This window comes from Delphinapterus leucas, chromosome 8 (assembly GCF_059928025.1).
Source record: "Delphinapterus leucas isolate spDelLeu-1000000601 "Yukka" chromosome 8, BTC_Dleu_Yukka2, whole genome shotgun sequence".
NCBI lineage: Eukaryota > Metazoa > Chordata > Mammalia > Artiodactyla > Monodontidae > Delphinapterus > Delphinapterus leucas.
In genome coordinates this window covers 59,804,180-59,828,788 of record NC_143136.1, presented here as the reverse complement: position 1 = coordinate 59,828,788, position 24,609 = coordinate 59,804,180, and the positions used below count along the sequence as shown (strand labels likewise).

At 41.2% G+C, this 24,609-nt stretch overlaps 1 protein-coding gene across 4 annotated transcripts in view; it reads left to right on the top strand.

Annotated features, from left to right (window-relative positions):
* The first annotated feature begins 2,926 nt into the window (after positions 1 to 2,926).
* Positions 2,927 to 24,609, top strand: part of MAP3K20 (mitogen-activated protein kinase kinase kinase 20) — a 176,259-nt gene continuing 154,576 nt past the window's right edge. Inside the window, exons 1-2 of one of the 4 annotated variants that reach the window (XM_022570055.2) lie at positions 2,927 to 3,214; positions 14,277 to 14,469. In XM_022570055.2, coding sequence (XP_022425763.1) covers positions 14,311 to 14,469 — 159 coding nt within the window. In that variant the 5' untranslated portion in view covers positions 2,927 to 3,214; positions 14,277 to 14,310. Of the gene's footprint in view, positions 3,215 to 14,276; positions 14,470 to 24,609 lie in introns of those variants that run through there. The other 3 variants (XM_089916660.1, XM_030760385.2, XM_022570053.3) reach the window with 3 other exon arrangements.

Here is a 24,609-nt window from a genome sequence, read left to right as displayed (position 1 = left end):
TTGCCTTTCCTTCCACCCTTAATGGAATTTATGCCTGCATTTCTCTGATCCACTGATAGCAGTTCCATAATTTCTATTTTAGAGGAGCTTAGGGACAGCAATCTGATTGAATAAGGGGCTAGGAGACTTTTTCTTTAAGCTATATTTGCATAGCAAATACACTGTTTTTACTGACATTGCATGTTTACTTTGGAGGGTATTCTTGGATATAAGAGGGTGCTAAGGACTCCTAAGTCACCTTACTGCTGAAAGTACATCTATTTTTAGTATGGAGACATGTGAAGTAAAGGAATAGGAAAGCTTGATAAGAGAGGTTTGACTAGGTCTCTTTTGTTACTGCTATTTACATTTGTAAACCTATACTCTGCCTGGTGAGAATTAACCAATATGCTTTCAAAAAGATTTCAAAGTCTGACAAAGCAGAGTCGACCATGGGAATAAGCACCAGAGTATATTTATTAAGTCTGGGGCCTAAAGAGATCAGTATAGTCACAAGGAAACAGGCAGGTTGACCAGAGAAAAATAAGACTTGAAGAAATCAGTTTATCACACAATTACTATGTATTTATTTCAGATACAATAACATATAAGACATGACCTCAAGGAGCTTGCAACCTAATTGGGAAGACAAGAGAGTGCCTACGAGGTTATCATTTAAGCATATTTGTGAGACTACTTTTTAGCATTCACTGTTCCTGCTGGTTATTATGTTCTTAGCCTAATTTATGTGAAGAAAAATAAAATGAAGAAAAGAATGGATGGAAAGGAAGGGGATCGTGGCTAAATGTATTATGACATATGCTCCAAATTTAAAGCAGTATTATTCATAGTTTTAAAGCTGGAACCTTCAGCTAACATTTAATTGGGCCTTCTTATTTTGCAGAGAAGGAAACCGAGGCCTGTCTAGCAAAATACCCCAGCTGATAAGTGGCAGGCCTAAAACCAGAAGCCGGGTTCTCTGTTCCCATTCTAGTGTCCTTTCCATCACAGTCTAGTGCCTTTGAAGTTGAGGTGAAATAACTGGAGTCACCCTATACCTAGGTCTGTGCTAAAGAGCCTTAGTTTTCCCTTTAATGGTTAGATGGCTTTTGGAATTCTTTGATTACCCACATCAGGAATTTTTTTTTTTAGCATGACAGTTTTCATCAATCCTAATTTCTCAGTTCCCCAAATAGAATCTATCAATGCTGAAGCTCCTAGTCTTTATCAAAGGGACAATTCAAATAAGTAATCTGAATCACAGACCAGAAAGTGGGGTTTTTTAACCTCTATTCACTCATCTCTCCACTTCCATATCTTTAACCATATGAATGATTTCCAAATTTTATATTTCCCTCCTGACCTCTTTTCTGAATCATTTTCATATTTCAACTGCTGCATCTCTACCTGTTTTTCCTCCCATGACCTCAAACGCAACAGGAAGCCAGCTCCTACTCCACCAGTATCTCTGTTTCTGTCAATGACACCATCATTCTTCTAGTCACCCAGGTCTGAAATCGTGGCGTCATCTCTCTTTCTTCTTTTCCACATCTAGTGGATCACCAATTCCTGTGGTCTCTTCCTGAAACATGTCTCTGAAGTTCATTTCTTCTTTCCTAATTCTATTTTGTACACGCCAACTCACATCCTCACACTCGCATAACCAGCTGGTGACAATATGCTGCGTCCCAGTTTCACCCTAGCAACACATTCTACAACCACCCTGGACTGCTCTCTCTCGAAATCACCATTAAAAAACAAAACCACAGGGCTTCCCTGGTGGCGCAGTGGTTGAGAGTCCGCCTGCCGATGCAGGGGAAACGGGTTCGTGCCCTGGTCCGGGAAGATCCCACGTGCCGCGGAGCGGCTGGGCCCGTGAGCCGTAGCCGCTGAGCCTGCGCGTCCGGAGCCTGTGCTCCGCAATGGGAGAGGCCACAACAGTGAGAGGCCCGCGTACCGCAAACAAACAAACAAACAAAAAAACACAGACACCTACTTCACCCCTTTGATTCTAACTTTCCACAGTTCCCCAGTGTCCATAGATGATAAGATTCGAAATCAGTGAGCCCTGGATCATGCCTCCCATGCTTTTATTTTTTTTATTTTTATTTTTTTAACATCTTTATTGGAGTATAATTGCTTTACAATGGTGTGTTAGTTTCTGCTTTATAACGAAGTGAATCAGTTATACATATACATATGTTCCCATATCTCTTCCCTCTTGCGACTCCCTCCCTCCCACCCTCCCTATCCCACCCCTCTAGGTGGTCACAAAGCACCGAGCTGATCTCCCTGTGCTATGCGGCTGCTTCCCACTAGCTATCTATTTTACGTTTGGTAGTGTTTATATGTCCATGCCACTCTCTCACTTTGTCACAGCTTACCCTTCCCCTCCCATACTTTTAGAACCTCGTCTCCCATTTCCTCCACAGAACCGTCCTCCCCACTGACCATAACTTCTCTCCCCAGTACTGATTGCCACCTTTTGCTCACACCTGGAGCGGATTCTAGTCTCATCTGAACTCTGCTTTGCTAAAGTCATCAACCAGGGCAGCAGACGATGACCCTTCCTCAAAATTCCGTAGGTATCTACTGATGGTTCCACTGAGGCAGCCTTCAGCCCTACCTCCCCCGAAATATCTGTACACGTCGGTCGGTCCCCTTCCCAAGCAGATAACATCTGTACGGCACGAAGGAGCCTCCCGTGTCTTTGTATCGCAGAGCCTTTTTCATAGTAAATGTTTGTTGATAAGGATGAGTTGAGGGAATACGTGGTGTTAACTTGTTAAAAAGATGGGAAGGCACAAAGGGAGGCAGAGGCATACCCCCTCTATCCGCGTCCCCGCGGTATGGGGTGCGGTCTGTGGGGTGCGGCGGCCTGGGAGGGTCCCAGGGCGCGCGGCGCAAGGTGCCCTCGGGGTGCAGCCTGGGAGCCCGAGCGCCCGCCCCCGCCTCGCAGTCTGGCGCTTCTGCGCTGCGGCCGGGCCGGCTGGCGTGTGGGGCGCGGACAGGGAGGCCCGGCCGTTCCGCGCTCAGAGGTAGGTGGTGCTGTTGCCGTGACTGTCTTCCTCATTGGCGCGGGCGGAGACGCGGAATGTTCAACTCCTGACTCGGGCGGAAAGCGTGGGAGCCGACCCGGCCGCAGTCCTCTCGAACCCCGACCGCCGCCCCTGCCCTCGCCGCGCGCGGGGCCTCGGCGCCCCCGGCTGCTGCTCGCGCCCGGCCCGGGAGCCAGGTAAGGGGCCAGGCCAGAGGCTGCGGGGGTGAGGGTGCTGAGCAGGCCCGCCGCGATCGCGACTCGTCCTGGCGTCGCGGGCCCAGGCCCTGCCGGGGTCAGGGCCTCCACGGAGCACCCCTGCCTGACACGGAGCTGGCGTCCCCGGTTCCCGCGCCCTTGCGCGGCCGGGAAGCGGCTCGGGAAGTTCGCACGGGTCCCAGGCAGAAGTTGGCGCCGGGAAGAGCGGGGCGCAGCCGGAGAGACTCCGGTGGTCTCGGCCCCGGCGGGCGGCGCCTCCCGGCCGCCGCTCCCCTGCCCGGACGTGGAGCGCCGGCCTCGCCGGGGGTGACCCGGGCGTCTCTCGAGAGGCGAGGCGCGAATCTCCCAAATCAGCGCAGGGTGCAGGCCGCTTCCCGGCAGAGGTGCTTGCGTGCGAGGAGAGGCCACTAACTTCTGCTTTCCTGCCGGCCGTCCCGGGAGCTCGCCTCCCGCCCAGAGCGGCGGCTCCTGCACTGCCCCGGGCAGCGTGGAGCTCGTGCCTTCCGCGGGCGTCGGGGTGGCCGCTTTGCCGACCGGGTGGCGTCCCCGGGTTCCTGGGCTCGGGGTCCTGCACCAGGACGGAGGTGAAGGCTGAGGCGGCCGCCACCCCTCGCTTGCTCCTGACAGCTTGCACACAAACTTTAATCCAAAACTGGCCGGAGGACATTGAATTTCCTACAAAATGGGGCAATCGTTAGATTGTTGAAAATGTATGTTTCTGATGCGACTCTGGGTCTTGGATAAGCAGTGTTTATGGGGAAACTTAATTACTATTTTTGTTAGTTTCTTTAATAATGAAAGCAACATCATTTAGTGTCCTATTCCAGTGATATTACAATAAACAGCTTCTTATGTACGATAGTGTATTAGAATGGACTTACAGAATTAATTCTATGATTTTTGAGCTACGGTGGTTGTTAAAAGTATATCCATATTTTAACCTTAAAGCTGTTTTAGGAGAGCCTTCTTGCTTTCCTGACCTACGTTGAAGTGAACAGCTAGGATTCAGTGGAACCAAACCTACAGACACATTTAGACAAAAAATAAACAAGCAATCCAAGACAGTTAGTGTCTTCTTTGTAGTAGGCTCATCTCCACAATGAAATTTCATGTCGTTTTTTGATTTTCAAAAAATATGGGATGGCTGCATTTTAATTATAGTTTTAGTCATTTGTGGAGCCTTTGTTTTATGTTCCTGCTACAATAGTGAGAGATTTGGGAGATTGTAAATGAATGCGAATTTAGTTTGTTTGGAAAGAGAGAATTAAGATAAAGAAACATGGTCTTTTAGAGCAATGTGTACTGTTTATTTTAATCTTTCAGAATTTAATTTTTATTATAACTTTTTTGAGATTATTATGGGAATTTTTTTAAACTGGAAAATATTGTTTATATCAAAAGTTTTAGTGGTAATAATTCCAGAGTAAACGACCATAATGGCAAGGACATTTTTTTCTTGTCTAGGAAAGCAAATAGATGATTGATCTCTTTTTCTTATTCTTTTGGGGAACACATAAGGACAAATCAAAGAGAAAGAGAGAAAGAGAGAAATATTAAGCACTGAGGATTTGGATCTAAAAATGGATGGTCAAAGATCTTGGGAACTCAGGGACCTTCTTGCCAAATAAGGAAACTTGGCAGGCTAAGCTGTGTATTTTAAGTTAGCACAAGAGTGAGTGTTATTGGCAGTATATTGGCTGAGTGCCTATCCGGAATGAGCAGCGAAACTGATAGGGCTACAAAATTATAAACAGGAGTTAACAGGGGCGTGAAGTGAATAATCTAGTCATCAGAGAAAACACTGGAGAACTTACAGTGATGTTTCATGAAAAGGGGTCAGACATGGAGTGAAACTATTAGTGTGGAGTGAAAGAGAAAAGTGGACAGTTGATTTTAGAAATTGATGGATTCAGAAAAAAGAAAGGAGAGAATCAATGATTTTTTTTTAAAACCAGAAAAGGATGTTTGTGGTGATATAGGCCTTCTTGGAATAAGATAGCCTTATATCTGTATCCAGAGATGCTGGAAATAAAAATCAATTTGGATCACTTGTTTTCCATTTTATTCTACCCAGGACAGATTGACAGGGAGGGTGTCTTGTCTATCTACATGTAATAGGAACAGTGAAGGCACCTTTTGGTCTTACTGCAGGGAAGATTTAGGCTACTTTTGTGGCTGTTAACCTTGCCCCACTACACACAAATAAGCAAACTTCCAGCTGTGACCATAAAACTGTACCTGTTAAGGAAAGAGAGCTATAAATGCTAGAGCTTAGATTGGTTTGACTGATACCTGGGTGCTTTTGTGTCAGACCCTCCTACAGACAGCTGAACCATCGATTATGCCCTAATAGCAGTTAAGTAATCCCAACACAGTAGAAGATTCTTTGAGAACAAAGCAGCCACGCATTTGACACCCTAACCCCGGCATCCCATTAAAGCCTCAAATTGAACTTTAGGTGGATGATAAGCAATCTAGTAATTACTATAATAAGAAAAGAGATTGTTAAAAGAAAAAAAGGCAAATTAGAAGGAGGAGGCAGAATGATATAGTGGAAAAAAGACATGATATGGTGGAAAAAATGATATGACTTTGAAGTCAGACCTGAATTTGAATTTCAGTTGTGTCACTTTAAGATAGGTAGTTGGCTTGGGCAACTTTTACACGGTTGATCCTCAGTTTCCTCACATGCAAACTGAGGACAGTAATCCCTGCTTCATAAGCAGAAGGATATGAGACAGCACATGGAAATGCTTGAGCCAGTGCCAGGAACTTTAGCCACCATCACTGAGTGGTAGAGAAGGGGTTTTCCACACTCTCAATTTATACACAGAGAAAGCTGCCTGTCTCACCTGTTCCCAGCTAAGGCTTGCCCTTGGTAGCCTGCCCTGTTCCCAAATCATACTTACGTGTGTATGTAGGGCTAGGAGGTTTTCATAGCTATCCTCCTGCTTTGCGCATAAGGATTTCTAAAGCAGCTCTGTGCGTACCTCTGTGTTTATACACAGCTTTGTAATATTCTTGGGGGGAGAATCTGAAAATTAGTGCATTTATATTTGAACAGTTTGGGAGCTGTAGAAATGGTGTAAGATTATGACCTAGAAGACCAACATTGGAACCATTCTTACAGCCGATTTTGAGCACAGATTGCCTTCAGGGACCAACATTCTTCTCTGTGGACTCATCTCTGGACTTCCATAGAGGAAAACCAAAAAGAGAAGGCAAGGATCACTGCCTAAAGGTCATGGAGTAAATCTTTGCTTATTAAACTTTTCTACCAAAAGTGGGGAAGAATATATTCCTTCAGGGATCTGTAAGTATAGCCATAAATACCCCTAGTGTAAGCAAGCACTTTTTTTCGAATCTTGCATTTAATCTTAAAAATTCATGTGACTTTGGCATTGTCTTCTGTACTGTTTGACTTTATTGAACAAACCAATACAAACAGACATTAAGCAAGTTTATTCCTCCAAATCTTAAAAGTAAAATCGCTGATGTAAGACGTGTGTTTATTCGTACATCTTCTGCTCAGAACTGGGTACTCCACCTGTGGGCTAACCCACATTTGAGGAGCATGGTCCTGGTTCTGGTAAATGGTACCGGCACCATTCTGCTTCATAGACCAGCCTGCCACACGGGGTAATGCAATTCCATTATGCTGAGAAAAGAATGGGGGTAGATCATCATCCAAAGAGTTTTTTTTTTTTCCTGTGGTCATACTGTGGCTTTTGAGGTCAGCAGAGCTCTTTGCTTTGGAAGTCAAGAGGAGGGGTGGAGGATAGTTGTAGGATAGAAGTCTGAAATATGGCTCTCACCTTCTCAGCCAATTTGGGAGGAGAAATTTAGGAGGATGCCCAGTCATCTCCATTATCCCCATTGCTGGTATTGATCACTGTGTTCCTCCACAAGCGAGGGGGCTCTCAGTGTCAGGTTCATGACTGTATCCCTAAGAAGGGAAGGGAGAGGTCAGTCGTGGTGTACTCATAGGGTTGGAGTGGATCTTTGTGAAACGAGTCATTCTGCTTTCCTTGTCTCCTACCCACACTCCCGTTCAACACTCTCAGTGATGGAGGACTCACTGCTAAACAGGGTGGTATATTTCCTTGTTAGGCAGCTCTAATAACCCAGAATTCTTTCCGTAACTTTTGTCCACAGATAGTGTTGCCTCTGGCTCGGTGATACATACTACAGAGTCTTCCTTTGGTCTTATCTAGTTTTAATGTCCCCATTTTTTTTTTTTTCATGTTACATCAAGGTTACCAGTTTTTAACTCTCATATTTCCCTTTCTCAGGGAACCTTCATTCTAGGTTTGTCCAAAATTGTACTGTTTGTTAGCAGCCAGGAAAGTGAGATACTTTCTGTTTGACAGCAAACTGTTCTAGAGTAGAAATAAAAGCTGAGTGGCAGCAGGATCTAGGGATGGATGGGCCTGCTGACTGAATAAGCCGTGTTTACTCACCAGGCTTTCTCCCCTACCCTCACCCGTATCCCCAAACACCTGTGTATTCCTCTTCCAGCCAGCCCATAGAAATGTGCCCTCTCCATGCTCCTTTGTTTTAGTCAGACTCTGGCCCCATTCTCTTCCTCATGCCTCCAGTCATTCAACGCTAGAAGCTTCTAATCATTCGACACGAGAAGCCCCTGCAGTGACCCATGTCCTGGATTGTACCTACTTCGAGTTTCCTAGTTGGGCTTTTGTTTGAGCACAGACACATTTACACATGGCATTTCTGTGGCATAAGTGCCCCTGCCCCCTACATTCCTGTTCCTCCTCTATTTTGCTTCTCATAACAACATTTCTGGCAAGAAAAGTATGTCATGGAAGTCTCTTTTCATTAACTGAAGTATTAAAGTACTAATAATGTCTCATTTAACTAGTTCATTTTAATTTTAATCTGTGCTTTAACTAGAGAGTTCTATGTTATTTGTGTGATAAAAGAGAGAGGGGAAAAAAAAAGTGAAACAATAGCTTTTCTGTTTTTTTAGACTCTTAAAGTTGGCTTCTCTCAGATATCCATGACTGAAGATCCTCTTCACTGAGCCCAGCAACCTATTCTAGACAAGACAGTCTGCTTTGTGGTAGCAGCCTTGGAGGAAGGAAGGATGTAGCTACAATAGACACAATACTAGTTAGTTCTATTCATACCCAGTCTCCAGCTAGTCTTACAGATCTTATCTATCATAGCAGAACAGCAGTCCTGCCCAGGAACAGAATCTTTGAATCTTTGACCTTGGTGTTATAAACAAATACATCAAACCAGAGCTTTCCCCATTTTTTTGAAGATAAGACTTGCAGAAAAAATAAATAATTGCAGACCTGCAATCCAAGTGGTATTGTTTTTATGTACATGGTGATGAAGCACATTTTTATTAGTTTATTTACTAATCTGTGTTAAGGAGGCTGAAATAATACTAGCATAAATAAATATTAGGGCAGTGAGCTTGGCAAAAGAATTTACTGAAGGGTTTTGGGGTTTTTTTTGTCATATTCAGGTCATGACAAAACAAATGAATTTTTTTCTTCTATATTGTATCAGAAAATAGACTTTTAACTTTTGTGAAGAGAGGAAGAAGAGTAGTGTAAATTAGGGGTAGAAAAGGATCTGAGTTGAGAAATAATAGGCCTGTATAAACCTAAAAGATAGAAAAATCCAGAAAAAGTCCAAAGTTCTTTTCTAATAAAGCTAATCCTTTTATAAGTAGATTTAATTTTTTTAATTAAGATTTGCAAGTATCTTGAGTCTATTTGATATGCAGTAGATAAGATCTGAAAGAAGATAATGGCCACCACAGAAATGTATACTCTAAGACCCTTCCAAAGTGAGGGCTATAATTGACTAAATAGGTCCCAGAAACTCTAGTATCTAAAAAGTGCCAAAAAATAAAAGTATTGTCTTTTAATAACTTAAATATTCTCCTTATGAAAAAAATGTTTAAAAGAAAATTATATTACTAAGAAGATAGATCTTGCAAAAATGGCCAAAACCAAGAGCAGCAACTAGAGGAGTGAGGGAAAAAAAATAAAACGTACACAAGGAAGCTCACAAAATAGGGATTTAAGGATCAACAATACATTATTTATAGTTGTTCTGCAAAACTAATGAAGATATAATATAAAACAATTCTGAAAACAGGAGAGGAAAACATACCTAACTACAAAGGCTGAAAAAATAGATGGTTAAATATGATATCAAGATTTCTTAAAATAATTAAAGAACCATAGTTTCCATTTATTGAGTATTATATACTGGGTGCTGGGCACTGTGCAAGGCCTTTCACAGCATCTCCCACTTCTCAGCAACTACACAGAATGGGTATTACTGCCAGTGAGAAAGCTGAGGCCGGAGAGGCTCAGTGCCCTGCCCAAGGCCTGGCAGCTAGTCAGTTCAGATTTGCTACTAGAGCTATCGAACTGGGGTCTTTCCCCTGGATCATGCTGTGTCCGTGTTGAAATATCTGTTACTTGGAAGTGAGACTTAAATCAAAGAAGTCAAATAATACTGTTCAAACTTGATAGCTTTTGGACTATCAATTTTGAGACACATGGTGACAGAATGGATATTTCCTTTATTGGGTCTGGAAATGCCATGGTCTGAGAAAAGTGATTGATTCAAGGTTACTGAGAAGTAGAGGCAGAGTTCTAATTCACATCTATCTAATTCTAAATTTGTGGGTTTTTTTTTTCTTTTTTTAAAATCCAGGGCAAAAGTCCATTTTTTTGGATTGGAAAGCTAAAAACTTTAAAAAGTAAAGTAATACTCCCTATAAGGTTTTTTTTCTTCCTCCCTATAGTTCCACTTTTGATAATTACCTGATAGTACTATATATGCTTTCAGTAATTAATAGTTTAAAAATATTTTAAAATTTTAATGTAAGGAAATTTTTTTCTTTTTGGCCATGCCCTGTGGCTTGCAAGATGTTAGTTCTCCGACCAGGGATTGAACCCAGGACCCGGGCAGTGAAAGTGCGGAGTCCTAACCACTGGACGGCCGGGCAGTTTCCTAAGGAAATCTTTAAAAATTTAAAAAAAAAAAATTAGTCTTACTACTCAAGTACTCAAATGATTGGATTCAACCACTGAGTTAGTGATTTTCAATATTTTCAGAGTTCTGACACCCTCTTATACATTTTTGTGATACCCCTGTTCTAACTTACCCTTCAGTGCTCTGTGATAGATACTTATCATTAAAATTTAAAACAGCTTTGAGAGTTTATGAAACCAAAGTTAGGATGCTACAAAATTAGGACTGGGAATTATTGCATGGAGAAAAATTGCCTTTCTTGTGTAAAAGCAATTGTTTTAACATGGTGGGATGAAAACATCATTTGATTGGGTATACTATGTAAATACATTTATATAGATGACTCTTATTAAATTCTAGTCTATTCATTGGAGAGTACACCTGAAAAATTAGAACATAATTTCATCAGGTAGCAGGCTTCCCCAAGATGCTCGAAGTATGGTTAATCAGTAGCTCAGTTTATCCATTCTTCTGGTCATAAGTTGATCCTCTTAGAATAATGATTTTAAAGGAGAGAAAGCTCAAAGGGAAAAGTAAATATATGTTGTGTCAGACAGTCACATAGATGGCAGTGGGAATCTCAGTCAGGTTTTTCAGCTATGTCCATGATGCTTTGCCAAGCTCACTGGAGTTAAAACCTATATTCATACACTCTAGAATTGTTAGTCTCTTTGGTAATCAGATGGGACCTAATTTTTTATGGTCTCAGTAAAACCCTCAAGTAATTATATAGTTCCGTTCATACATAGCCAGTTTCCAAAAGGCAGGATGTATCACCAAAGGCAGGATGAGTAACAGTGATTCTGGGAAGAGCTGACTGGTTGCCTCATCTCACGGTGAAGATCCTGGAGAACTTTGCTTCTCAGAGGTCAGCCTCCCTCTGGCACCCCTAGGTCAGTTTCAAGTGGGACTGATCCTGCCTCAGTTCATCCACATTCCCTGGACTTGCTCTGCACCAGAGGGTTCAGACTTATTCATATTGACCTCATCCTGGTTCAGATCTGTTTGTTCTGGAAGGATTTCTTCCCTCCCCCTCCTCCTCTCCCCCTCCTCCAGACTCAGAGACACCTAATCCTGAAGAGCCCAAATATACTGTTCTCAGTCTCCCAAGAAGCCTAGGCAGCTGTTTCCAAATCAGGATTTGCTTCAGAATCCTCTGGGGGCCACTTATAAAAACTATAGTTCTCAGATTTTACTTAATCTGATTGGAATCTTTCCAGCTGCAAAAGGCATAACAGGAATAGCCAGAAATTATTTATTCGTTTATTTATTCATTCATTCATTCAGTACATACTTTTTAATGGGAAAGGTGTGATGCACCTAGCTGCGTAGTAGGTGCTGAAGATCCAGGTGTAAATAGAAACGTGTCTTGCCTTTAAAGAATGTGTAGTCTGGTGGGAAGTAAGTGGGAATGATGAACGGATAAAAAGAGGGGCTGTGGTACAGAAGGAGAATTAACTCTGCTCGTGAGGCCCAGAGGAGGTGGTCAGGGACATCACTGGGCAGGGAAAGGCATTCTAAGCAGAGACACTAGCCCGTGCAGAGGTGTGGAGATGTGAAAGCGTGTACTGGCAACTGCAAATCAGTCCTCCTGCATGTCTGGGGAGGGAAGAGACAAGAAGTAAAAGTGGCTATAAGTGGTGAAGGGAGCTCACAAGGAAATTTCCTGGAATTAAAAGACATGAGTCACAGATGGAGAGTATACTGAGTATCCCACCAATGAATGAAAAAGACTCACCTCTAAGCATATCCTATTAATTTCAGGATTCCAGGGATGACTACAAGGTCCTAAAAGCTTTCAAAAAGGAAAAAAATAATGTAAAAAGAATTAATAACCAGAGCAGCTTCAGGCTGCTCTACAGACACATTAGAAACTAGATGGGTATGAGGTAATATTGTGCTTTGGAAATTATAAGGAGATTATTTCCTATCTGTAATTCCATACTACCAATCAAGACATTTTAAGACATACAGATTCTCCCAAAAAATTGCATCCTGGGCACTCTGTTCAGGTAGCTAATGGGAGACGGTACACTGTCAAAGTAAGGGAATAAACCAAGAAAGAGAAGCCAGGAGATCCAAGGACAGGTGTTCCCACAGAGGAAAAGGTGAAGGAAATGCTGAGGATGATGGGGAAGGGAAGTCCCAGTCAAGTCTGGCCTAGAGCAGCTATTCCAGCTAGATTGCCTGAAGTTGAAGGGTATAGCAGGAATGTCTCCAAGAGAAAATGGAACACCCCACCCCTGCCAATAGGTACAGACTGTATCTGGATACTATGTTTATTTATGTAGACTCTAAGCTATCTTTTAAAGTGCAGAGGATAAACAATCCTCTCTCTTGCCTTCTTCCCAAAGTAGAGCTGAGTTTGGCTTCTGTTAAGAAATCAGCATTCTTCAGTGACCTGATGTTCCTAAAATGGGATGGCTGCGCGTTAAGATCTCTGAGCTTACTGTGTACATCACTCTGCAAAGCTGCAAGTTGTTTAAGAAGAAATTTTGTCAAATCTATATAGGTGCAAACTGCCTCCCTCCACCCTTTTCTTTGGAAAATAATCAAACTCCACAGAAAAATGGAAAGAGGAGTAAAACGCCCATGTAACTTTCACCTAGATTCACCAGTTCTTAACATTTTGCTTCCTCCCTTTCTATACCCATTCACTTTTTTCGGAGGGTGAGGGGGAATTGAACCATTTTAAATTAACTTGGAGATATCATACTTTAATACATCACCCAGTATATCTTTCAAGAGCAAGGACATCCTTCTACAAAACCAAAGTACCATTACTTGCCACGGATAAAATAATATTATCTAATATATAGTTAATATTCAGATTTCCCTAAAATCTTAATAACTTCTGTAGTTTTGGTGGGGGGATCCAGAATCTAGTCAGTGATTATGCATTGCATTTAGTCATCATATTTAAGTCTTCTGTGTGCTGTAAGTTTCTCTGCTTTTTTTTTTTTAATCTTTCATGACATTGACAATTATGAGGACCCCAGGGGAGTTGTTTTGTAGAATGTCCTGTACATATGGATTCGTCTTTTTGCTCCCTCATTATAAGATTCTGATTTACAGTTTGGGAAGAATATGTATACAAACTTTTTTATCCATCTGCTTTTCATGCAAGTTCAAAATTTTAGACCTTCGTTTTCTTGCTTGTATGTTTTTGTTTTGTTTTTCCTGCTAATCTGTGGTTTGGTATAGGGTGTGAAGAATGACCCCTTACCTGGAGAATAGTAAAACTCCTTAGACTGCAGAAAATATCACTGTAATAATCTCTGGGAGAGGTAATCAGTTCCTCTGGAAACAAGCATAATATTTTTTAAAAAACATTCTTGGCAGAGTTCTCTGGATGACAATATATTCTGTAATCAAGGGCAAATTTTCTGCTCTTTAATGAAGTTCTGCTCCAGGATACAATCCAGGGAGCCACTTCTGCAAAACACTTGGCCACCTCTTCTTCCATCCCGAAGCTGACCGCTTGCCTTTGAAATCCCAACACTGAATGCGCGTTCAGTTTGCAGCATCTGGGCCCTCCTGCGCCAGCATGCTCAGAAGCTTAGGTTATGTATATTTTGTGTGAAGTGAGCACAACACGGGGAGATGGCGTGCCTCAGATGCCAGAAGAGCTGTGCAAGCCTGCTGCTGAGGGCATGCTTCCCATTTGTTGGGGCTTTGGGGAAGGAGACCTGGTGACACAGTAGCCTTTAGGCAGAGCTGCTTGGGATGTGCAGGAAGTGGTGCTGCGGGCTTTGTCAGTGGGGGCGTGGGAATCTGAGCCGTTTCTCTGCGGACAGCTGTGTTTCAGAGTCTGGACAAGTTGCTGTTGAATTTTGCATGGGCTGCCAGGGTAAGTGTTTTCATGTTGATTTGCTTATACTCTTGCTTTTCTTCCTCCTAAGTCATCAGGCCCTTTCTGGAAGTGCTGCAGGACTTGGTATACGTTAGCTAAAGTGGAATACAGAAGTTTCATTCTAATATGTTTCTAATCCAACTTTCTTTTCCTTTCCCTCTATAGATTTCGTGGAAGTATAATACTTTGTCATTATGAGATGTCGTCTCTCGGTACCTCCTTTGTGCAAATTAAATTTGATGACTTGCAGTTTTTCGAAAACTGCGGTGGAGGAAGTTTTGGGAGTGTCTATCGAGCCAGATGGATATCACAGGACAAGGAGGTGGCTGTAAAGAAGCTACTCAAGATAGAGAAAGAGGTAAGGTCTTTTCCTGCTATCAGAAGTGGTCACGATAGCACTTATGTAAGCTTTTCAACCTAGAGTCAGAGGTCTCAGGCTGCCAGAGACCTAGCAGAGCCCTTGGGGTTGATCCGTGAGGCCGTTTCCCAGTTTCCATTCTGGGAGCTCCATAAATAGGAACCAATGCCACGTGTGCTGGGGGTTGAATTTTACTCGGGCTCATCTGAACTGAGAGGATTTCTTTCCATGGTGTGCAAGACCGAATGTTCTCTGAGCTCTCGTCCAGGGGAGGTGAGCTTTCAGGCCTTCCCAGGCTTCAGGCTTTTCCCTGGGTCAGCCAAGAGGGGTCAGTAAAGAGTAGTGTGTAAAGTTTTCATCCCCTTTCCATTTTCTGGCCATTAATTTGTGGTCCTCAGGAGTTGTCTTTTGAAAAACAAAAAGCATTATTTTTCTACTGAAATATAAGCAGTACCAGCTTCTTGCATTTCACCTCTACTTGAAGCCCAAAGTGATGGACTTTGTTTAATAAAGATGCTAGACAGAGAGCTGGCCTAGTTGTAAAATGGGAAAAAGGTCTTAACTTTCAGAGTCTGGGATTTGTGCTGGTCCTAGTCAAGCCCAAAACGTATACACAGGCCCTTTATCTTTCTTAGGAAAGTGACACATCATCCCCACATTCCTTTTGGTACCTAAACTCCACAATAAAGCTAGTTGTGGAGCTGACCTGCAGGGGCTCAGGGCATTGATAACTTTTAATAGTTACCCTCTGGAGTTTGCTTTGGTCATTTCTACTTATGTCCTGTTTTGGCTTCTTATTGTTCTTTTCAGTATCTTTTTGAAGTGAACTTTTCCATAAACATCTTTTAACCTCCCTGAATGATTTCATTCTTTTCATTAACTGCTACCAGTGAACCATAGCAATTGACTGGAGATGGAAACCCAAGTGGAAAGCACTATGTGGCCTTCCATCCCAGCACTGCTGTGTGACTGTGTAATCACCATCTGTGTTTCCGATTGTTGAAGCCAAGTCAGAAAGACTAAGATAACTCTGCCTTGGGGGTATCTGTAGGTTGTGGAAAGCATTAAGAAGTGAGAGCCTTTAAAGCCAATGTGTGCCCCAAACCGAAGGGCACTATGTAGAAAAAGTTTCCTTCCCCTCATTTCTTGATCAACGAATTTTTTAAATAGTAGCCAAATAATAAAACCATTTCTTACTGTGGACTTGAACCTAGTTTTTTTAATCTAGTGAACTCTTAAGCCCTTTACAGGCCAGCATTATTGTACCCATTCTGCAGGTTGAGAAATACAGCTTTGAGAAACATGTTAAGCTGCCCCAGTAGGGGCAGGTGAAACCCAGGTCAGACCCCCTGTTCTCCAGTTTTTAACTCTGAAACCTCTAGTTGACCAGCTAAGAGCAGAAAATAAACCAGTACCATCAAATTTATATTCAAAGAAGTGTATTTATATTCAAATATTTTTAAGCATCATGCAACTTCAGTACAATGAACATGTTCTTGTGTGATTGTTGGATGTGAGAAAGACTTTATGAGACATGAAATAGATTTTGATAGGAAGACAATAATTGCAACCCATTCACTCCACCCCCATCCATACCCAATACCTTTTTTGACTGTCTTTGACAAAGCCAGGAAAATGACATAGGAAAGCACAGGGGTGAAAACAGGAACTGGAAACTGCCAAATCCTGCTCTTGTGTAGATATTTAACCTGAGTATCATTCAGAATTGGAGTTGATTACAGTAAACCGCAGGAGCATACCTCATAAACTTCTAAGTAGGAAAAACAGAAACTCAGTTTCAGCTTTGGAGCTTGATTTAATCAGTGACTGTCCGTGATAAAGAGACATGGTAAGTTATTGCAAAGCATCCCCACACTTACTGACTTGACATGCGTTTAAGATGTAAATAATTTTGGCTAGGGGTTGGCAGTTATTGGAAAGGAAATATGCATTTCTTATGTGAATGTTTGTTATACTTTATGAACTATGTATTGCCTTGGTGGCTAGATGTTTTCTCAGTGAAAAGATAAAGGTAATAAGCTCTGGATTTTTTCCAGTTTATAGATTCAGTCCTGTGTCACTTGGTCATTTTTGCCAATGAATTTTAGAAGTGATGGAACATTTACTAATATGTTGGTAGCTCACTCATGGAACTCTTTAAGAATGACCTAAGGGCTTCCCTGGTGACGCAGTGGTTGAGAGTCCGCCTGCCGATGCAGGGGACAGAGGTTCGTGACCCGGTCCGGGAAGATCCCACATGCCGTGGAGCGGCTGGGCCCGTGAGCCATGGCCGCTGAGCCTGTGAGTCCGGAGCCTGTGCTCTGCAACGGGAGAGGCCACAACAGTGAGAGGCCTGCGTACCTCAAAAAAAAAAAAAAAAAAAAAGAATGACCTAATATCTGATTAAATATATGTTTTGTGAAAGGTGGAGAAAATATATTCAAAACTCTAACTCTGCTTATGTGAGAGTATAGAGGAATGCTATTTATTTTTGCTTTATTCGTAGACCTCTAGTTTAGTGAGTATATGTTATTTTCTGATTTAGAAAAAAAGAAAGAAAAATGGCATTTACTTAAAATCTTGGTAGTTCTTTAAAACTTAATTTTTTGATATTCATCCATTTGTTTTATTTTTTAGATTCCACATATAAGTGATAGCAACAGTATTTGATTTCTCTGACTTATTTCACTAAGCATAATACCCTCTAGGACCATCCATATTGTTGCAAATGGCAAGATTTTCATTCTTTTTTATGGCTGAGTAGTATTCCATTGTGTACATATACCACATCTTCTTTATCCATTCGTCTGTTGATGGACACTTAGGTTGCTTCCATATCTTGTAAAACTTCATTTTTAAAAAACTTTTACACCTAGTGAAAAACTAGAAGGATAGTACCATGAACTCTAGCATATCCTTCCCCTAGAATCATAACTAATTAACATTTTGCAACATTTGCTTTCTCTTTATATATTATTGATTTATATATATTCATACATATTTTAGTTTTTACTGAACATGAGAGTAAATTGCAGATGCTATGTTCCTTTATCCCTAAATACTTTAGCTTCTCCCAAGAACACAACTGTAATACAACTATCAAAACTTTTACCTATTGTACGAGTCTATTTTCAAATTTTGCCAATTGTCCCAGTAAAGGCTTTTTATGGCATTTTTTTCCCCAACCCAGGTTCCAGTCCAGGATCACATACTTCAGGGGGATCCCCAGCCTCCAGGATCTAATGCCTGATGGTCTGAGGTGGAGCTGATATAATAATAATAGAAATAAAGTGCACAATAAACGTAGTGCGCTTGAATCATCCTGAAACCACCCCCCACCACTCCCCCCCACCCCCAGTCTGTGGAAAAATTGCCTTCCACGAAACTGGTCCCTGGTGCCAGAAAGGTTGGGGACCACTGACATACTGCATTTAGTGATATATCTACTTAGTCTGTTTTAATCTGTAACAGTTTCTCTGCCTTTCTTTGTCTTTTACACTTTGACATTTTTGAAGTGTGCTGGAAAGTTTTGTAGAATGTCCCTCATTTGGACTTTATCTGATTTTCCCTCCCTCTTGCCTAGTTTAAAGTTATGTTAGTTTTGGTAAGAATGTTATATAGGACATGTGCCCCTGGTGTGTCTTAATGGAAAACCTCCGATGTCAGTTTGTCCCATTGTAGGTGATATTAATTTTGAACCCTTGATTAAGAGGGACTCACTCAATATCTCCCCAGTAAAATACCTGTTTTCTCTTTGTAATTAATAATTAAGCTATTGGTAGATACTTTGAGGTTATGTAAATATCTTCCCTCAACAAACACTGCCCAATGTTTTTAGCATCCATTGACGATTCTTGTTCGAATCAAATATTATTGTGACAGTTACTGTGTAGGAAGCAAAAGGTTCTAGCATAAATGAGAGCCTTTCTTCCTTGTTTCCTTACTTTTCACTTATTCACTCATTCATTTATTTATTGCTTCATTGTAGACTTACAGATTCTTTTTCAAATTCAAAATGTTATAGTTCATTACTATCGTTATTCACTTTCATGCTTAAATTGTTCCCGATTTAGCAAGTAGGAGTCCCTTAAATTTGGCTCCTATGTCTTTTTGATACTTCTTCATCATTTTTTTAGCCTTTTCATACTCCCTGGCACAAAAAGATGTTCCAGTCTCAGTTAGTTCCATTCCTGGAGTCAGGTATTTCTTCAGGAAGCCCTGATTCAGGGTACCTGATTTGGGAGTATGATATTTAGAAACCAAGATTTGGGTACTAGGTTTGCTTATTGTAGACTCTTTTAAAAAGAGCCTTTGTTCTTCTGGGAGAAAGAACGGTTATAGATAAATTTTATTTATGGGAGCATTTAATTAAAATTTTAATATACATCTGTATAGCTATGATCTGTGATACACTCCTGTTAGAAATGTAAATTGATACATGTTTTGGAGAAGAGTTTAGCAAAATATATCAAAAATATTAAAACGTTCCCTTCCTTTGAGCCAGAAATCTTACTTCTAGGACTTTATCCTAAGGAAATAATCAGAGATATGCAGGAAGAAGGCTATAATGGGTTGCTTATCTCAAATAAATAATGAAGAATTAGAAACAACTCAAGTGTCCTACAACAAATTATCTTTTAAATTATGCTACATCTTACCACCCTCCCAAAAAAGTAAATGTGAAAGATGATGGTTGTGTTAATTAACTTGATCTTGGGAATCCTTCACAATATACGTACGTATATTGACATCATCATGTTGTATACTTTAAATATATTACAATTCTACTTGTCAATTATACGTCAATAAAGATGAAAAAATTTATGCTACATCTGTATAATGGAATTCCATTGCATTTGGAAGAATACTTAAAGAGCTAGGAAAATGCTCATAATATATTGCTAAGTGGTAAAAAAGTTACAAAATAAGGTATATAATATCACCCCAGGTGTCTGTGTGGTGTTTTTCTTTTTCTTATACTTTCTGTTGTTTTTCATATTTTTCTATGATGATCTCATATTTCTTTTTTAAGAACATAACACTTTTATTATGAAATTTTTCAAACATGAAAAAAAGTTGAAACGGTAAAAATGAACATCTGTATGTCTGCCATCTAGGATCTGTTATTAACATAAATACTTGCTTTATCACATGTATGTCTATGTATTCTTCCATCCATCAATCCATTTTGATGCAGTGCAAGATAAGCTGCAGGTGTCAATAGTTTCCCCTTAAATACTTCAGCATGCATATCATTACCAGAGTTCATTATGTGTTTGCAGTTCTGTTTTCTTTTAAGGTAAAATTTACATACAGTGAAATACACGTATCACTAAGTTTTGACAAATGTAAACACAGTGTAACCCACATATTTACAGGAAAAAAACTCAAAAAAAATCATAGCTCTGACAACCTTTGTCACTTTCTAAGGATGTTCAAGTGAATTAAGTTTTATAAACCTCTTTAGTCTGTCACAAATCACACATTTTTCAGTCTCAGTATGTGCTTTCAAAATGTTTAATGTTTACTTCTACATTGCTTTCTCATAGCAGTGCTACAGGTTTTTCAGTGGTAATTTAGCTTGTTTTTGTTGGTTGCAGACTTACTTACAGAGCACTATTTATTTTTGTTACAAAAAGAAGTTTTCAACAGGAAAAAAATAATATGGTCTTAAGGGCATATACCAAAGGTAAGAAAAGAAGCCATTATTGTATCTTTTTGGTAAATTCCAGATGAGCTGAGATCAAACCAAACTGCTTAGGCAGAAATTGAAGCAGGGAGTGGCGAGGGCAGAGGAAGACACTGTGGATCCCAGTGTCCTCTTTCCAACCACGTACCCAGAGGAGAGCAGTCCCCACACGAGTGGTTCATCATCTTCACAGCATGAACCAGGCATGTCTGTACCTGGTACTTCTTTCTGTCGGAGAGATGGAAACCTGCAAGCATTTGTGTTAACTTGAAATCTGTTGATATTTAACTGATGGTAGGAAACCGGATTTAAGTATGAGATATGAAGGAAACATGGTTCCTTTTTATTTCCCCAAAAGAATGAAAAGGAAGCAGAATCCTCAAAAGGTGAAATATGAGGCCCCTTCTTCAATTGCCTTGACTTCTGCAAGGCCCCACTCCCGTTTTTGTTTGTTTGTTTGTTTGTTTTTTTGTGATACGCGGGCCTCTCACTGTTGTGGCCTCTCCCGTTGCGGAGCACAGGCTCTGGACGCGCAGGCTCAGCGGCCATGGCTCACGGGCTCAGCCGCTCCGTGGCATGTGGGATCCTCCTGGACCGGGGCACGAACCCACGTCCCCTGCATCGGCAGGTGGACTCTCAACCACTGCACCACCAGGGAAGCCCCCTACTCCCTTTATTAAAAAAATCTATTTTCCTACCAAATTTGATTGTTGTAGAAATGTTGAAAGCCAGATAAATTCAAGTTTCAAAACTTTCCCACAGTATAAATATTTATAGGTAAAGAGAGAAGATCAAAATATCAAAACTGATCATAAGAACAGGAATTCTCAGTAACTTTTTATATAAAGGGGGAGATACCTGTGTGAGACAGAAAATACAATCTTGAAATTGACACAGAACTCAAAACTAAAAATGAGAGCTTTTATTATAGACTTTATCAACATGACAGGCAATTAGTGCTTCGCTAGAAGACTAGTTAATGTTGTTGTCATTTTATTAACTCTTGAGAGACCCTTTTTCCTCTTCTTTGCAGTTCTGTAGCTGACTTTTTATCAATGAATTATTGCCTTTGCTTTAACTGTAGGAATGTGAGTTATTATTTAAGATAACCCCATGCAGAATTTTTCTGTCCACAGTCAGAATTTACCCATTCTGCAGTCTATTCTTTTAGGTCAGTGGTTCTGAAAGTGTGGCCCCTGGACCGGTAGCATCAAGCGTCACTTGGAAATTTGTTAGAAATGCAAATTCTTGGGCCTCACCCCACCCCTACTGAGTCGGAAACTCTGGGGTGTGGGGCTTGGCAATCTGTGTTACAACAGGCTTCCCAGGTGTTTCTGATTGCTCACTGGAGCTTTAGGTTGTACCTTGCCAATCATGTCAAATACAGACAATCAGTATGTTGACTCCAGTTTGGAATTGCAGGTACTTAGTGAAACTGGTAGTGGAGAGATTGTTGTTGTTAGAGGCTTTCGAGACCCTTAAATTCACCGTGCTCAGGTGACCACCTGTGCACAGGCCCTGCTTGGCAATGTCACTGGGCATAATGAACTCAAGGCAGACTTGGGAATGGCCGACAGACGGGAAACCTCAGGCAGATGCCCTGCGATTCCAAACCTTTTCCACTGGGGTTCTCACCTGACTTTCCAGCTGTGTCTTTCATTTTCTGACCTGAAACCACCTTCCCTTCTCGCCCCCTCCCCAACCGGGTCCAGCTGTGCTTCCTTCCTGCTTTCCCATTTCTGTAACCTTGTCCACATTCTTTCCTTCACCTGTAATACCTTTGTTCTCTGCCTGAGCAGGTCCTACTCATTCTTCAGCTTTAATTTCTTCCTTCACTGTGAAACGTTCTCAGATCACACAAACGTAATTTTTCTCTTTTTCTTTTGAATTTATACCAGTTAGCACCCATACAGCTAATTTGACATGTGATTAAAACTGCCTCGTGGCTCTAGAATTACTGTAAGGGATGGCACTTAACTTTTCACATCAACATGCCACGTCTTCTCATCCGAAAAGTGGGGCTAATAACAGCACCTCCATCACAGGGTTGTCGAGAGGATTAGAGAACTTAACACGTATAAAATATCTAGAAGAGTGCTTGACACAGAGGAAGACTTGGGTGACTGTTAACTGTCGGTTATATCTTCACAACCATGCTCTAAAGTCAGGATAGCAGATAAGTGTCATGTTTTGTGAAAACTTCAATTTGTTGGTTCCTAGAACCTATGCTGAGAAGGGGTCAGAGGCCATGTTTACAGTCTGCAGGAAAAACCCATGGCAAGGCTCAGCATGAATGCAGAAGGGCAAGCATGTATACGCAAGTGTATGTAGCATCCCTGGTGAGAGCTCTCTGAGGGCAAGAACAGCCATTAGCCATTGCCTTTGTTGCTGATGCTGTCACCATCCTGTACCAAGTACAGCTACCACTGTGAGCTGATCACTTGGTTAGGGGCTTTCCATCCTTGCCCTCTTCCTCTTCACAGTTGTGTTACGAGATTATAATCTCCATTTGATGGCTCAGAAACTAAGGCTCAGAGACGTTAAGTAACCTGGCTAATATAAACAGCACCCTTCTTACCTGTCTCACAGCACCTAGCACTGTGCCTTGCTCAGAGTCAAGTATTTGTTCTTGGGATCATATCGCTGTAGATGTCCCTCTCATTCTCATCCAGGAAAGATATCCTGTATGGACGTATCTACATTTTCTTCATTTACTCTCTTTGAGCTATGAAGAGGATAGAGCACACCTGTCTTCACTGTGTCAACTGTGTCACTGTACCACTTGCATTCAGCTACATAGTGGCTTCCCTGGTGGCGAAGTGGTGAAGAATCCACCTGCCAATGCAGGGGACACATATTCGAGCCCTGGTCCGGGAAGATCCCACATGCCGCGGGGCAACTAAGCCCGTGCACCACAACTACTGAGCCTGTGTTCTAGAGCCCGCAAGTCGTAACTGCTGAGCCTGTGTGCCACAACTACTGAAACCCGCGTGCCTAGAGCCCCCGCTCCGCAACAAAGAGTAGCCCCCACTCACCACAGCTAGAGAAAGCCCTCATGCAGAAGAGAAGACCCAACGCAGCCAAAAATAAATAAAATAATTAAAAAAAATACTGCAGCTACATAGTACTCTTAGTTATTGGTTTGATTTTTATAAATTCCTTTGCTTTTGTACCTTTTTTAGACTGGCATGCCATTTCCACTTAAGGAATTTTAAGCATTTCACTATGCCATGCTTTGATTTTTTACTACATACATAAATCATTACTTTGAATTAGAGAATAAGCAGTTTAAAATAATGGATCATTTTATTTGATCATTAATGTAGCCACCACTCCAAAGGTATATATATAAAACAGCTATCCATCACTCAGCTCTTTTCTGTGAGACATTTCTGTTACTGGGAGCTTATAAGACACCCCAAAGTGAATTGCTATAAAGAGATAGAGAAAATTGGACAGGGACTTCCCTGGTGATGCAGTGGTTGAGAATCCGCCTGCCAGTGCGGGGGACACGGGTTTGATCCCTGGTCCGGGAAGATCCCACACGCCCGTGCACCACAACTACTGAGCCCCTGTGCCACAACTACTGAAGCCTGCACACCTAAAGCCCATGCTCCACACCAAGAGAAGCCACTGCAATGAGAAGCCTGCACACTGCAATGAAGAGTAGCCCGTGCTTGCCACAACTAGAGAAAGCCTGCGTGCAGCAACGAAGACCCAGTGCAGTCAAAAATGAATAAATAAATAATTTTAAAAAGAAAATTGGACACATGTTGAACAAATATGTAAATTACACGAGTAAGCGTATACTACTGATATATCTGAAGGTAACACAAACCTTGTGGAGAGGTAACCTTACACTGAGGAAAAGCTGTAGGAATGGCTTCCCCTGGGACCAAGAGGAATTTAGAAAATTACCTGAATTATAAATAATTTTCTTATCATGTTATGTGAAATGCAGTTACATTAAGACAAACATCATTCTAGGATATTTTCAGATCACTTATGCGACTGTAATAGTGTTTTATTTTCAAGAAAAAGCCCCTATCCTTCTTATTTTTGCTTCTCAGTCATTTAAAAATTTTTTAATCCTTTCAAAACTTTGTTAGATTACATATTTACTTGCATGTGGAGGTTTTTTCAATTTGCCATATGTAACATTACATATTACAACAGTTATTTCAGCTTTTCATTAAAGTTATTATTGATCTCAGTATATTAGGCAATAAAAATTTCAGTTAGTTAATAATATTTTTCCAGCCATCCTCTAAATATTGTGCTGAAATCAAACCAATGAATGTATTCCAGTAAGGCTGTTATATCCTGACTAACTGGTGTTATACAAAGCTAGGCTCTTGCTGCTAGAAGAAAAATAGTACGAAGCATGAATTGGATTTTTGAGAAACACAAAGCCTAATATGGAGAGAACAATTAAAAAACTGAAAAATTGG